General features: G+C 37.9%; 1 protein-coding gene across 1 annotated transcript; it reads left to right on the top strand.

Annotated features, from left to right (window-relative positions):
• Positions 1–984: 984 nt before the first annotated feature.
• On the top strand, positions 985–13,678 carry slc30a5 (solute carrier family 30 member 5). Its single transcript, XM_079608391.1, has 16 exons — positions 985–1,419; positions 1,885–2,007; positions 2,109–2,175; positions 2,694–2,779; positions 2,877–2,964; positions 3,054–3,141; positions 3,417–3,493; positions 3,608–3,778; positions 4,640–4,934; positions 5,207–5,415; positions 5,740–5,897; positions 9,983–10,112; positions 11,182–11,425; positions 11,566–11,792; positions 12,149–12,277; positions 13,334–13,678. Exons 1-16 carry the CDS (start codon positions 1,349–1,351, stop codon positions 13,502–13,504), a joined length of 2,334 nt encoding a protein of 777 aa, XP_079464517.1. The 5' UTR covers positions 985–1,348; the 3' UTR covers positions 13,505–13,678.
• The last annotated feature ends 184 nt before the right edge of the window (positions 13,679–13,862 follow it).

The raw sequence follows: 13,862 nt of genomic DNA, 5'->3' as shown, positions 1-13,862 counted from the left end.
TATATATATATATATATATATATATATATATATATATATATGCTTATGGACAAAGTAATAACAAAGTGGAAAAAAAATAATGACAGGGTGGTAAATAATGGATGGATGATTATATCTCTCACATACAACCAGTTATATTATTGCTTTAGTTTGAACTGGATTTAGATGGGAAACAATAATGTAAACATTCCCAAAGAAACAATCACTATCACTCTCAGTGATTGCATGGTCTTTAAAATTGTAATTTTAAAACTATGATTTTATACTGACATTTTATTTTTTTCCCTTGGATGTACTAAGTGGACCACATCAAATTTGAAAGATAACATTGGTAAAAAAAAAAAATAGACTATTTAAATAAGTTTCAAAAGTTGTTTTCCCTCCAAAGAAGTGAGGACGGCTTTATGATATGATGTTCTTTAATTTTCCAACTTTCATTTAAAGGGAATGTGGTCAAAATAACGGGGTGGACATTCAATTGAGGGCTAAAAACCTTGATTATAATTGCTAAAATAAATGTAATATTTGAAAAGTATCCCCAAAGGTTTGTATTTATCGTGAAATTGGGATGGGGGCATAGGAAAAATGGTGATAGGCCTACATGTTGGTTCAAAATGCTGTAAAATGTCTCAATTTTTTTATGAACTTTTAATGAACTCAAATTGTGTTATTTATGACTAAGACCGGTTTAAAATATAGTCCAGCATTTTAAGGCAGTAAGATAATGAGCTTTACTGGAGACAAGAGGCTCCGAATCAGGAATTACCTGTTTTTACCATTTTTACTCATGGATCATGACGTTACTAACGAATTTCAAAGCTATTAAAAAGTAAAAAATAAAATGTGTAAATCAAAGGACTTATAATTATCTGTTAAAGGTTTCCTTTGACATATATCAGAGTTAGCCATAAAATTGTAACTTTTGTTTTTAGAAATAACATAATACGCAGGATGTATTTCATGTAAATATTTTGTCTTGGCGACACATGACTTTTATTTTGAAAGGCTTCATCGATTGCAGCCATATGTGCGGAAATGGTCACGTCACACTACCACATCAGTTCATAATGTAGCTGCTAGCTAATGAAAATAGATTTATTATTCAGTATGTATTTCGAAAATCAATGTTTTTTATTTCAGAGTTGACTGTTGTGGATTACCATTACATGAGCGATTTCAGCACCAAAGGGCCCTGAATTGTGCTGTTATTTTCGGTTTCAGCTGTCTAAGTTACCTTAAACAGGCTAACGCAGTTAGACACATAACGTTAACAGCTTTTGTTTCTCAAAGATGAGTTTTTAAAAACAGAGTGAAAGATCTAAGATCATTAACACACAGCAGCAGAAATATGGATGAAAAATACAGCAGTAATGTCATCTCCAGTGGGAAGCTGGGGCGAGTTGAGGTTCCAGATGCCAGGTAAGTTATAACAAGAGTGTTTAAATATTACACTAAAATAATACTTTTACAGTACTATGGCAGTACCACGTCACACTGATGTTATGAGGTGGTGACGCTGGTTTTACCACGGTAACCTTAGCATGTTTAAAGATAAACGTACCTTTTTGTAAGTGCTGATTTATTGTAGTGGACCGTCTTGAATGACTTATAATATTATATATACTGTTGGGAATGAAAAACCAATAAATACCATTGTATGTTGTACCATACATATAAGTACCATAATATTAGGCTACTATGTGATGCATCTTGACACTCTGCCATATCACTACAGTACTTTTTGTAAGGTTTGCATTTTTTGTTTACCACATTCGGAGCATTGCAATATTTTCCATGGTATTTTATGGTAATACCATTGTAAGAATAGCTCAGCTTTATTTTTCTGCTTTACTAATGTTTGTTTGTTTTTGTTTTGTTTTTCAGACTGACCCGATACATAGTATTACTCTACTTTACCAAGCTGCTGAAGGCTTTTGGGATATTTGAGTCATATGATCTCCTCAAAGTTGTGCATATTGTACAGTTTCTCTTTATTTTAAAAATGGGGTAAGGAGTGACATCACACATGTATATTAAAGAATACAAGTGTCATGATTATTTATTTCCATTATTTATGATCATATAAATACCTTATCTTTTCTGCAAAGGTGTGCGATGATATTGGTTTTCTTTCAAAAGCCATTCTCATCTGGAAAAACTATCCCCAAGAGACAGGTACAAAGTTCTTTTAATTCTAGTTTACCTGTTCAATTCATCAGTTTTAAAACGCTGGCCATTTAAAGGGTTAGTTTAACATAAAAAACTTGCCAAACCCCTTTGTTTATCTGGAAACGCGTGAACATTTTTAATATTCTCTCATCCTTTTAGTCCATCCTTTGAAAGTCCATGGAACCAGAACACTCCACACATTAAAAACATTCATAAAAATATTGTTCAAGTGATCCATATAACAGGTTAAATCCAAATAAGAGACATGATTGGTATGATGAACAGATTCAGTTTAGGCTTTTATTCACTTAAAAATGAATCAATGCGCATATTTAGTACAACGTCAACTGTTTGCCACTTGCCAAATTTAATATTGGTTAGTGTTGATGCATTAAAAGTTACAGCAATAATAGCATTAAATGCTCATTCTGTATATATGTTATTATGGAAGTAATATGGATTTCAAATGTGGACCTATTTTGAACATGGCAGCCTGATTTCATCTGTTTAACTTCTGATTTCAGTGGATAAAAATACTCAAGCATGCTGTCATGAGCTGCATCATTTCCCTGTTGGGTTTCTTTGGGTTGACACTCTGTGGGCCACTCAGGTATGTCTTTGGGCTGCATCGAAAATAAAATGTTTCATTATTTTTTTGTTCTGTTATTTATCAAGCATTTGGCCTAAACTTAAGTGATTTCTTTCAGGACCCTTTTGCTGTTTGAGCACAGTGATGTGGTGGTGATTTCTCTGCTCAGCGTTCTCTTCACCAGCTCTGGAGGGGGACCTTCTAAGGTCAGAAATGTAGAGAAATCATAACCGTATCTCAGAATGAACCATATTTACCAGGTGACACATTTCCATGTGCTTTTCTTTTTTTATAGACAAGGGGTGCTGCTTTATTCATAATTGCTGTGATCTGCCTTTTGCTCTTTGATAATGATGATCTCATGGCAAAGATGGCGGAGCACCGTATCCTTACATCTGTAGCAGAAATGTGTACACTGTTATTAAATCAAGGTGAAATCTGTCATTTCTGCCTCTTTAATAATCACACCGGCTTGCAGGCAAAATGGCAAGAATAACTACTGTTTTCCGACTAAAGGGAAAGTTATTTTAGACTCAGAGGTGAATAAACATTTTATTCTTTGGAATGACATTTACAGATTAATCATTCCTGATATTTGGAAATGTTTACTTGTTGGTTTTATCTACAACTGTATACTACCCTTAACACTGTCTTATAGCTGAGGGGCACCATGACAGTGCTCTCACCCATGCGTTGTACACAGGGATTGCCTTTTTAGGTGTGGCGGACCACAAGGTGTGTTTTTGATCATGTTTTAAAACAAATCTTTAAGAGTGTTTGTTTACTACAGTACTGACTCTGATGAAGGATTAGTGATATCATGGTGATTAACTCTCATTTTCTGAGCAGGGTGGAGTGGTTCTGCTGGTTTTGGCTCTGTGCCTAAAGGTGGCTTTCAACACAGCATCTAGAAAATTATCAGTGGAGATTGGGGGCGCAAAACGCCTCTATGCTTTATCTAACCTCGTGTCGGCTGTAGTTCTGCTGCCCTGGGTCATAGTGCTGTCTGCGACCACTGAGGTAACAACCAGCAGAAGCTTTGTTTTCTGCTTAACCAGGGGTCCAGGCCCAGAAGAGGGGCTCAGCAAACTTTCAAAAGGGGCCTCAAAATTACTTACAATAATTTACAATAAGCTAAAATATTTCTTATTTTAGTTCATCCTTTCAGGAACTGTTTGTTTCCTTTAAACAACCTGGGTTCCTTTGGAAAACCTGGATATATGAGGTAGCCTAACTCAAAATTGACCCTATTTACTTTGTTAGCGCATATTACTAGTCTTGTGGTGAACAATTAATCCATGCAAGTTAATACACAGATTAACTGTGTCGGTCTGGAATGGCGTTCCTTTTCTGATGACGTCAGTTTGACGGCTTGGGTTGAAAACGCTTAACCACTCCCCTCAAACCGTTAGTCTGCTATGAGCAGAGATGGAGAGGAGGACCGCTAAAGTAAAACCCTGCCCTCTGTTCATTATTCCGTTTCACTGGGAAATACGTCACAACACTGGAGACAAGTCGTTTGCAACTTCCGGTTCACGCGGACTTTAAAAGTGTGATTTCTAGACTTGGAAAAGTCATGTAAATTAATAAAATCTTAAAACGTTATGGGCATTTTTGACCATGAGACATTATTTTGGTCCCTTTTCCCAGATGAGAAAGACTACAGATTCGAAATATGTGTTTTATCAGTTAAGTTTATATTGTCATTGGGAATCACTTAGCATTGAGGGTACAGTCAGTGTAAAATTATTAAAAACAAAATCAGTGCACCATCTTCAGATGCATTAGCCTTGTCATAAACACTTAAAACAATTCAGAAACTCATGTAAGTTCTTACAGACACTAATGAAAGCTCCTTTTTTTAAAAATGGAAATCCGCAGAGTAAGGTGGAATCCTGGTCAGGCCTCATCTTGCCATTTGCCATGATCATCTTCTCTGTGATGATTCTGGACTTTTACGTGGAGTCCATCTGCACCGCAAAGCTGGAAACCTCACGCTGTGCTCGATATGGCTCCATCTTCCTGTTCCTCAGTGGTCTGGTGCTGGCAAACTTCTGGACCCACCCGCTAACCGACCAGCTCAGAGTGAGAAGTAAGCTAGGAAACAACCAGCAGAGTAGCACTGAGCATGTGCTGTCTGGTGGAGTGCTGGTCAGCGCCTGCTTCTTCATCATGGGTAAGTTAATATCTTTGATAGAAGATTTAATGCAAAGAATGTATTTGAAAGATTTATATGTTCCCCCATCACAGTCACAGAACCAGTCTGATATGTAAATGTCAAGTGTACGGTATGGTGTAGATCTCATTCAAAAAAGTGGAAGAAGTAAAAATGATCATCATAGTGTTGTTAATGTTAAACCACATCAACAAAAAGGTGTAGATGTAAAACTCATTGAAAGTACCACATTTTACTTTGTCCTAATTGAATGTACCATTTGATGTTTTCAGCTGATAGCATACTGTCAGCCCCTTCTTCAAAAGGTCAGAAGGGAACACTGGTGGGTTATTCCCCTGAAGGAACTCCTCTTTATAACTTCATGGGTGATGCACTTCAGCACACGTCCCAGTCTCTGCCTCGCTTCATCAAAGACTCACTCAAACAGATCCTGGAGGAATATGACTCACGGCAGATCTTCTACTTCCTCTGTCTCAATCTGGTACATTAGCTTCTGTAGGATGGCCACTTCAACTCGTGTGTTTACTATATTTTGGTCATGAAGTGTAGAAGATGCTCAGTTTAAGTGCTTTATTGTTAATTGCTTAAAATGTTTATTTCTTGTCAGAATTACAAAAAAGGATTGTTGATTCAAATGTTCATAAGCTTTAGAGCTTTGTGGCAATGAAATATCATTGAATTTATGAAAATTGTAACCCCCATGACCTACTTCTACTGCCTGTCTGATATAACCTGCCTATACTTTAAACAATGACCTGCCTACTTCAACAGTATATTGATAAGAGTTGTGTTGATCTTTGTTCAGGCCTTCACATTTGTGGAGCTCTTCTATGGTGTGTGGACCAACAGTCTGGGGCTGATCTCTGATGGCTTCCACATGCTGTTTGACTGCTCGGCTTTGGTCCTGGGGTTATTTGCCGCCCTCATGACCAGATGGAAAGCAACAAGGATATATTCCTATGGGTAAGGTATTGCTGCTTGCTAATTTTAGGATAACTTATTTGTGAAAGGAATTCACATTATACATGATTTGTAAGTGAGCAGACTGATTTGGCTTGTGGATGATAAAATACTCACAAATTTTTTTTCTTCTTAATTGCATATACACTCATTAAGACACTTTGTGATTGCATGTTCATTAAATGCCCCACATTGAACGTTGGAAAATTCAATGTGGAATTGAAAATGCATTCCGAGCCGATTCCGATGCACGTCCCCGCCCCATCCTGTCAATCATCGTGTGTCTTGAAGCGCTGAAACAAGGAAAAAACTAAACAACTGAGAAACAGTACTGCCCGTGCAAAGAAAAACTTCGAAAATTAGTTTTAATTAATTTTTTGGCACATTCAAGACCTCCTTTATCATGTGGATAAGTATCTTGAGTCAATTCCGTTGCTTTTTTGAGAAAATAATGGGTTGTCTTAACAGTAACATCCAAAAGACCACAAGAAACAAGAAATTTAAAATTTAAATTTTAATGGACAGTAAAACAAAGGCAGAACACCGTAACACCAGTTTGGCTTTGTTTTGGAACGCTCAAATTGAGTTACGGTACTCTCCCTTTGTTTAGCCGCGCGTCAATATGAAGTTACTGTGCCGTGTTCTGCCTTTGTTTTACTGTCCATTAAAATTTAAATCACGGTGTAGCCTCTGTACTTTGTACAGCTGCCATCAACTTCTGATGCCCTCAGAGCTTTGTCCTGCACAAACGCGGTCAGAACATTTAGTATGACCTGAACCCGCTCCATCGACAAACGTGCGATATCGATCACGAAGGATATATGCGTTGTATATATGGATATATAAGTTGACAGAAAATTGTTACACATGCTGTAGCTGGTGAATACAACAAAGAACTAAAGCCCAGTTCGGGTACCGGACCTGGTTGAAACACTCGTGCATCTAGCTGGCAGAGTGCCAATACTTCGCCGGCGCTTTCAGCACCGCCCTAAACACGGTCGGGACGATCGATTGGTACCAATTGAAGATATCTTTACAACTATGGAGGTATTTTGTCATGCCTAATGTATTAATAATGCCATCAGAATGCAACCAAAGTAGGCTACAGGATAGCAATAAGTAGATGGCTATAAGTAATTGTAAATCATTCAAAATAAATGCCACGGTCACTAGATTTTATACAGGTGTTACTATAATGATTTTGTTAATGGTGATCAGCAACCAAATATTGATTATGTGGAAGTTACTGCCTTTTGCCTTGGCATGACTTGCTGATAATACAAAGGCAGAGTACAGTACCAGTTCGCGTGGCTACGCAGACGCGACAAAAAATATCTGAATTATAAATTAAGGCCTAACAAGTAGTTTGTTGAGGGTTGATTTGTGAAGGACTACACGCCTGCGCACATATATATTCAAACGCGCATACCTATCGACCGAACACGTGATGCTCATGCGCGCGCCGTCTGCGTTTTCGCGGGTTTGCGTTTTTGAGGTTTGCGCAGAGAAAACGGATAATCGTTTGCACCTTCGAACCTATTTAAGGGAGTGCGTTCTCGAGACACCAGGCACTTTTTGTGCGGATGGGCGGCCGGAGCGCGTTAAGGATTTTCTGTTAGAACGGTGTCGTGTTAGCGGCCCTTAAGTTAATGACTAATGATCTTCGCAACTTCACTGTTACGCTAATTTCTATTATCACTGTAAAAATGCTTTGAAACAATCCATACTGTTAAAAGCGCTATATAAATGAAGGTGACTTGACTTGACTACAGCAACTTTAAAATAGTGGTCAAGGTTGAGCTCAAGATTTTTTTTATGTAGATTTCCAGTGGCCTACCTATAATTAATTTGGTGAGACAACTAAAAATCTTTAGTCATTTTTCTCAGTTCCACACTCTAGCGAGTTAAGGTATTTTGCCTTTGTAGGGCAGAGTACCAGACTTTCAAGTTGTTCCAAACACAACCGTGTCACGCAGAAACTTCCGCTTCATTGTGACCTGGCCACATTCCCTCCAATGGCCCTTGCCAGTTGCCAATCATGGCCTCCTAATAATCCCCATCCATTGAATTGGCTCTATCACTCTCTCTCCTCTCTCCACCTATAGCTGGTGTGTGGTGAGCGCACTGGCGCTGTTGTACTGTGGCTGCCGTCGTGTCATCCAAGTGGATGCTGCACACTGGTGGTGGTTAAGGAGAGACCCCGACATGATTGTAAAGCTTTGGTGTACAGTAGTACATATGAAACGCGCTATATAAATGCCTCATTCATTCATTCATTCATTCATTCATTCATTTATTCATTCATTCATTCATTCATTCATTGCTAGGAGACACATGAAAACTAAAAACAAGATTTATTTTAAAAGTCTGATAAAATGTCTGATATCCTCCAACTGGATGAAATCATAGTCTGAAGCTAAATAAATCTGTCTAAGTCTGTGCTCATAATACACTACACGATTTTTGGTGAAATCTTTTACCTCTGACTGTGCAAAATCTGCAGACTCACTATGACTCTCAGAAACTACTGTAGAATTGTGTAGTGTATTCCAGCTTTTAAGCCTGGGACACTCCAAGTTCCCTATGCACTTCCCCTCGGGGGAATCCCCGTCGCCATTTTAATGTGTGTTCCACTTCATGAAGTGGACGAGGGAAGTTTATATGGACAGACCCTCGTCCCCTCAAATTTTGACCGAGGGAGCGAAGCTATGCCGATGTACACTTCAAGCAGCTCAATATCCTAAAATTCAACTTGATTGTGACCAAGGCTTTTTAGATTGCGCTTAACTGCAGTGCATGTTATATTAATTATTTTGAGAATTATTCGCATAATAGTTTACAATATATTAGTTATGTTGAGATTTAACCTCATAATACTTGTGCAACCTTATGTTCACAGTCAAAGTTTCTACTATTGATTTTTTTTGTGTGTGTATAATTTTATTTATTAAACAGCTCATATACCCATAGGATTTTATATATTTTCTCCAACAACAACTTGTATGCATATATAATGGTGCATACAACAAATTCATAAGTAAAAAAGGGGTTTAAATAATAAATCAGCTCCATAGTGAATTTCGGAATAGAAATTAAGATATTTTTGATGAAATCTGAGAGCTTTCTGTCCCTCCATAGACAGCTACGCAAATAGCACTTTGACGCTTCAAAAAGTTCATAAAGCGATCGTTAAACTATTTCATATAACATAGTTTAGTTAAAACATTTCTGAAGAGACATTTATATGATGAACAGATTGAATTTAGGCTTTTATTCACATATAAACATTCATCAACACACATCAGTCATGGTAAACGGAAGCTCAAGCATGTTCACTTGACGTGCGAGAACCAATGAGGTTCATTTTCGTGTGTTACACAGCACGTTTGAGCTCAGCAAGAGGTTTGTTCTCGTGCTTCAAACAGGTTCAGTTGAGCTTCTATTTAAGTTCTTTGATCAAAGTTTAAATGTGAATAAAAGACTAAATTCTATGTTCATCATATAAAGCAGTTGAGTCTCTTAAGAAAATTTGGAATAAACCGCTCAATTCATATGGATCCGTTTTACAATCTCTTTATGAACTTTTTGAAGTGTCAAAGTGGTAGCTGCGTAGCTGTCTATTGAGGGACCAAAACAAAATAAAAAAGATCTTCATTTGTGTTCTGAAGATGAACGAAAGTCTTACGGCTTTGGAACAACATTTTAATGACAGAATTTTCATTTTTGCTTAAAAGTCGAACTATCCCTTTAAATGAACCCCATTCCCCTAGAAAGTTTGGTCCTATATCATAAATTGTGTTTCTACTATCACTTATGGAGTTATGCCTGTGTTTAACCTGTAAACTATGTGTGTTGTTGCTGTTTTGATTCTGTTCTTTACAATGGATTGATCAAACTGGTTCACAAAACATGTCTGATTGATTCATTAACAAATCATTCTGAATCAAAAGTTATTTAAAAAAATTATTGATGGAAAATTCATGGGAACTCATTGGTGTGGGAAGTCTGGGAACCCTGATTACTGGACATAACGGAATTGTGTTTTGTAATTTTTGGTGCTGTTAACAGTGTGGCTTTTCTCATTTCAGGTACGGCCGTGTGGAGATCCTCTCTGGATTTATCAATGGCCTGTTTCTCATGGTCATAGCTTTTTTTGTGTTTGTGGAGTCAGTCACCAGAGTCATCGATCCACCAAACATCAACACAGACATGCTAACGGTATGTACAGCTAACCTTCAAGACATTGGGCCTTTCTCAATCTGTGTTCTTGTCTGTTCTTGTGAAACGTCATCTTTTGTGGCCCAAGTACTGTCCCAATACACAAGTTTGCATTTTGGCAAGAACGGTTAAAAATCCCGGAAGTGTTCTTGACACGTCCATTTTACCGAAGATGCATCGGTTGGTAACTTGTGTGAACTTGACAGCAGAAATATCCCAGCATTCATTTAGGATTTCGAGGAAAGAGAGGCAGGTCAATACAGAAAGTCGTTTTTCTACAATTTCGTACGCTATTGCATCACTAAATTCACTTCTGAGAACATTTGATGCAAGAAATCAACTGTGTAGATTTCAAATATTGGCATTTTTACGAAAATGTATGCCGAATCGAAAATGTGCTCAACCGTTTTCGGAAGTGAGAATCTCCATTAGCGCCTGCGGGTGTTAAGTTAACGTTAGCTAGTAGCGAGCCAACCGGCCAGTCTGCTCACAGACTCGTTTTACCCCACAGTCAAGAGACCATTGCCTTTTACCGGCTTTTTTTTCCCAACGTTGGCTTGTGGTGTACACAAACAAACAACAGAAGCAGAATGAAAGGAGACAGGCGTTTCTTTATTGTTATGAATATACATTAACGTTACATTGTAGTGTACAGTTGTAGAGTAATCCCTTGAGCTGAGGGCAGGCTTGGGCGATAAAGCCTGGCTGTTATCGTCAATAATTCTCATTATGTTTGGGTACTGCAGACGCCGTCTGTGCAATATTATTGCGCAGTACCAGCAAGAACACATCGTCTCAAACTGTCAGCAGCGTTCTGTGTGCTCGTCACCTTGTGAGTTCATTCTTCCAAGAACAACTAGCAAGAGCGTTCTCCCCAAGAACACAAGTCCATTCTTTGCATTCTTGGTTTTGAGAAACACCCATTGTTGTCAGGATTGACAAAGCTATTGCCAAGTTGGTGTCTTGAATTGGTTTTGCTAGTTGAACAAATAAAAGTTATGCAAAGTTTCACACATGAATCCTGTCACCTCATGCTCATGCTTGTCCTTGATCCATTTGTTCCTTAAAGCCAGTTTCGGTTGGTGGACTCCTTGTTAATCTGGTGGGCATCTGTGCGTTCAGTCATGCACACTCCCATGGGGCCTCCAAAAGTAGCTGCTCTGGGCATGAGCACGGCCACTCGCACCATGGGCACGGCAATGCAGAACACAGCCATGGAGGACATGGACACAGTCATGGAGGACACGGTCACTCTCACAACCACGGGCATTCCCACGGGTCTGCTGGAGGGGGAATGAATGCTAATATGCGAGGTGGGTCTGTACTCCGTAATGAGTTTGATTTGTTTTTATTATAGACATGGCAATATTAGTTAATCCAGAAATGAAAAGTCTATTATCATTTATCAACCCTACATGCTTTTGAAGGTGACATTTCCTTATCCTGTTTGCAGGAGTGTTTCTACATGTACTTGCTGACACATTGGGCAGTGTCGGTGTGATTATATCCACCCTTCTCATTAAACAGTTTGGATGGCTGATCGCAGATCCCATTTGTTCACTCTTCATTGCCACACTGATTTTTCTCAGTGTCATTCCTTTGTTAAAAGACGCCTGTGAGGTTCTTCTCCTGAGAATGCCACCTGAAAATGACAAGGAGCTTAACTTTGCACTTGAGAAGGTATGAATAAAAAATAAATATATATATATACAATGCCGGTCAAATGTTTGAAATATTTCAAATGATTTCTAAAGAATCATGCGACACAGAAGGCTGGAGTAATGGCTGCTGAAAATTAAGCTTTACCATCACATGAATATAGTAAATTTTCAAATATATTAAAATAGAAAACTGTCCTTTTAGATTGTTTTTATCAAATAAAGGCAAACTTGGTGAGCATAAGAGACTTCTTCCCAAAATATATTTCAAAAATCGTAATTCCAAACTTGTGGCTGGTTAGTGTAGCTTAACATTTTTGGATTACCAAATTGAATGCTTTACGTTGCATATCATTTAATGTTTCCTTTTTGTCTAAGATTCAGAAAATAGAAGGCGTTTTATCCTACCGTGATCCACACTTCTGGAGACATTCTGCCAGTGTCATTGCTGGAACCATCCATCTCCAGCTCATGTCTGATGTAGTAGAACAGCGAGTTATTCAACAGGTATGAATGCTACATCTTAAACATGGCTTGTTTACAAATTTACAGCAATTTGTTTGGGCTTTTCAAGGCTTGTATTACCATTTTGCCTAAGGATTAGACATTTAAGCTGTGTCCCAATACAGAGGCTGCATCTTACGGAGGACGTGGGCTTCAAGGTTAGACCAAACGTGGTTAAATGGGACGTTTTTTGAAAGTTTTATTAAACTGGCTGAAAACAAAACAAGGTTCACAACCTTTCTAAATATGTTCACCTTGGTCGATTTAAGTACATAACATAGGCCTTGTTTACACTGTCAGTGAAATGTGACCAAATTCCGATTTTTTGGAATCCGCTAATCAAGGTCTTACTAGGTGGCATAATAGAAACAGAGCTTGTCTTGTTAGAGAGGGTCTGTGGCTCTTACCATTGGAAAAAGCATAACGGCTAACATGATCACGTGAGGCACCTCAGCCTATCATATAATGGCAGTAATGTCAGTGGCCAGTGTTTTGTTACACTTTTCGTTACACACGGTTTCTTCTGGATAAGTGCGTTTGAATAATGTTCTATATTTGGTATTATATCCCAAGTAAAAGTAGGACTGCAATGTTTGTGGAATGTGCTTTACTGAGCAGTAAAAATAGCGTGAATTGCTTTATTAGCTGATCACTACAGTGAGCATTAAACCACATTTAAGATTATGAATTCTGAGGTAGGCAAGGCCCCGAAGGATCCATCTATTTTATCCTTCATTGCCCAGGAAATGAAGGCCACATTTCGAGGCCGCATTTAAAGGAGCCTTTGAATTGGGACAGCCTGTGTCACGCCCCTGTGACGCAATCGGCCTTTGAATATGGCCTTCGAAGGATGTAGCCACTGAATTGGGAGGACGCAGCTTTAGTCAGATATTTGTATTTATTTATTACTTAAACTTCATTTCTGATGTCAGATCTTGTGTATAATATATATATATTTTCAATTTGGTTGATTCATGTATTGGTTTTATTGTTTTAGCAAAAAACAAAGTAACTTACTGACCAATTTGTATTGTGTGTTTTTTTCTTTTTTTTTCTCAGGTGTCTGCCGTGTTGAAGGATGCCGGTGTTAATAACCTGACTATACAGTTGGAAAAAGAGGCTTACTTCCAGCACATGTCTGGCCTAAGCACTGGATTCCACGAGGTTTTAGCCATGACACAACAGATGGAATCCATGAAATATTATAAAGACGGCACATGTATCATGTAAACTCTTGTTTTAACACATTGAAATATTAAGAAATAAAGGGATCTAAGGTATAATTATAATCTCCTCATTTTTTTATTAAAAAGTGTTTTAATAAAAATGAATTTGATGATGCTACCACAGACTGTATGGTTCCTAACAGTTAGAAGCAATAAAATATATTATTTTATGAACACAAATGTTTTTTGTTTGTTTGTTGTTGTTGTTGTTGTTGTTGTTGTTGTTGTTGTTTAGGGGGGGGGGGGGGGTCCATCCTCTTTCATTGATGAAATCAGTTGTTTTTTCAACCATACGTACATATAAAATTTTATTATGCATTCACAGTAATACGATGACAGAAGTAAGTGAACAAACAAAAGCC

The sequence above is a fragment of the Phoxinus phoxinus genome (assembly GCF_949152265.1).
Source record: "Phoxinus phoxinus genome assembly, chromosome: 3".
NCBI classification, from domain to species: Eukaryota; Metazoa; Chordata; class Actinopteri; order Cypriniformes; family Leuciscidae; genus Phoxinus; species Phoxinus phoxinus.
The sequence above is the reverse complement of the archived record's forward strand: the minus strand, read 5'-3'. Positions and strand labels throughout refer to the sequence as shown.

Bases quoted from the DNA above. Each gene is read 5' to 3' on its own strand.
- slc30a5 (XM_079608391.1), top strand. From the start codon at position 1,349: ATGGATGAAAAATACAGCAGTAATGTCATCTCCAGTGGGAAGCTGGGG. The intron at 1,420-1,884 runs GTAAGTTATAAC...TTTGTTTTTCAG, and splicing joins GTTGAGGTTCCAGATGCCAG to ACTGACCCGATACATAGTAT. The intron at 2,965-3,053 runs GTCAGAAATGTA...CTTTTTTTATAG, and splicing joins CTGGAGGGGGACCTTCTAAG to ACAAGGGGTGCTGCTTTATT.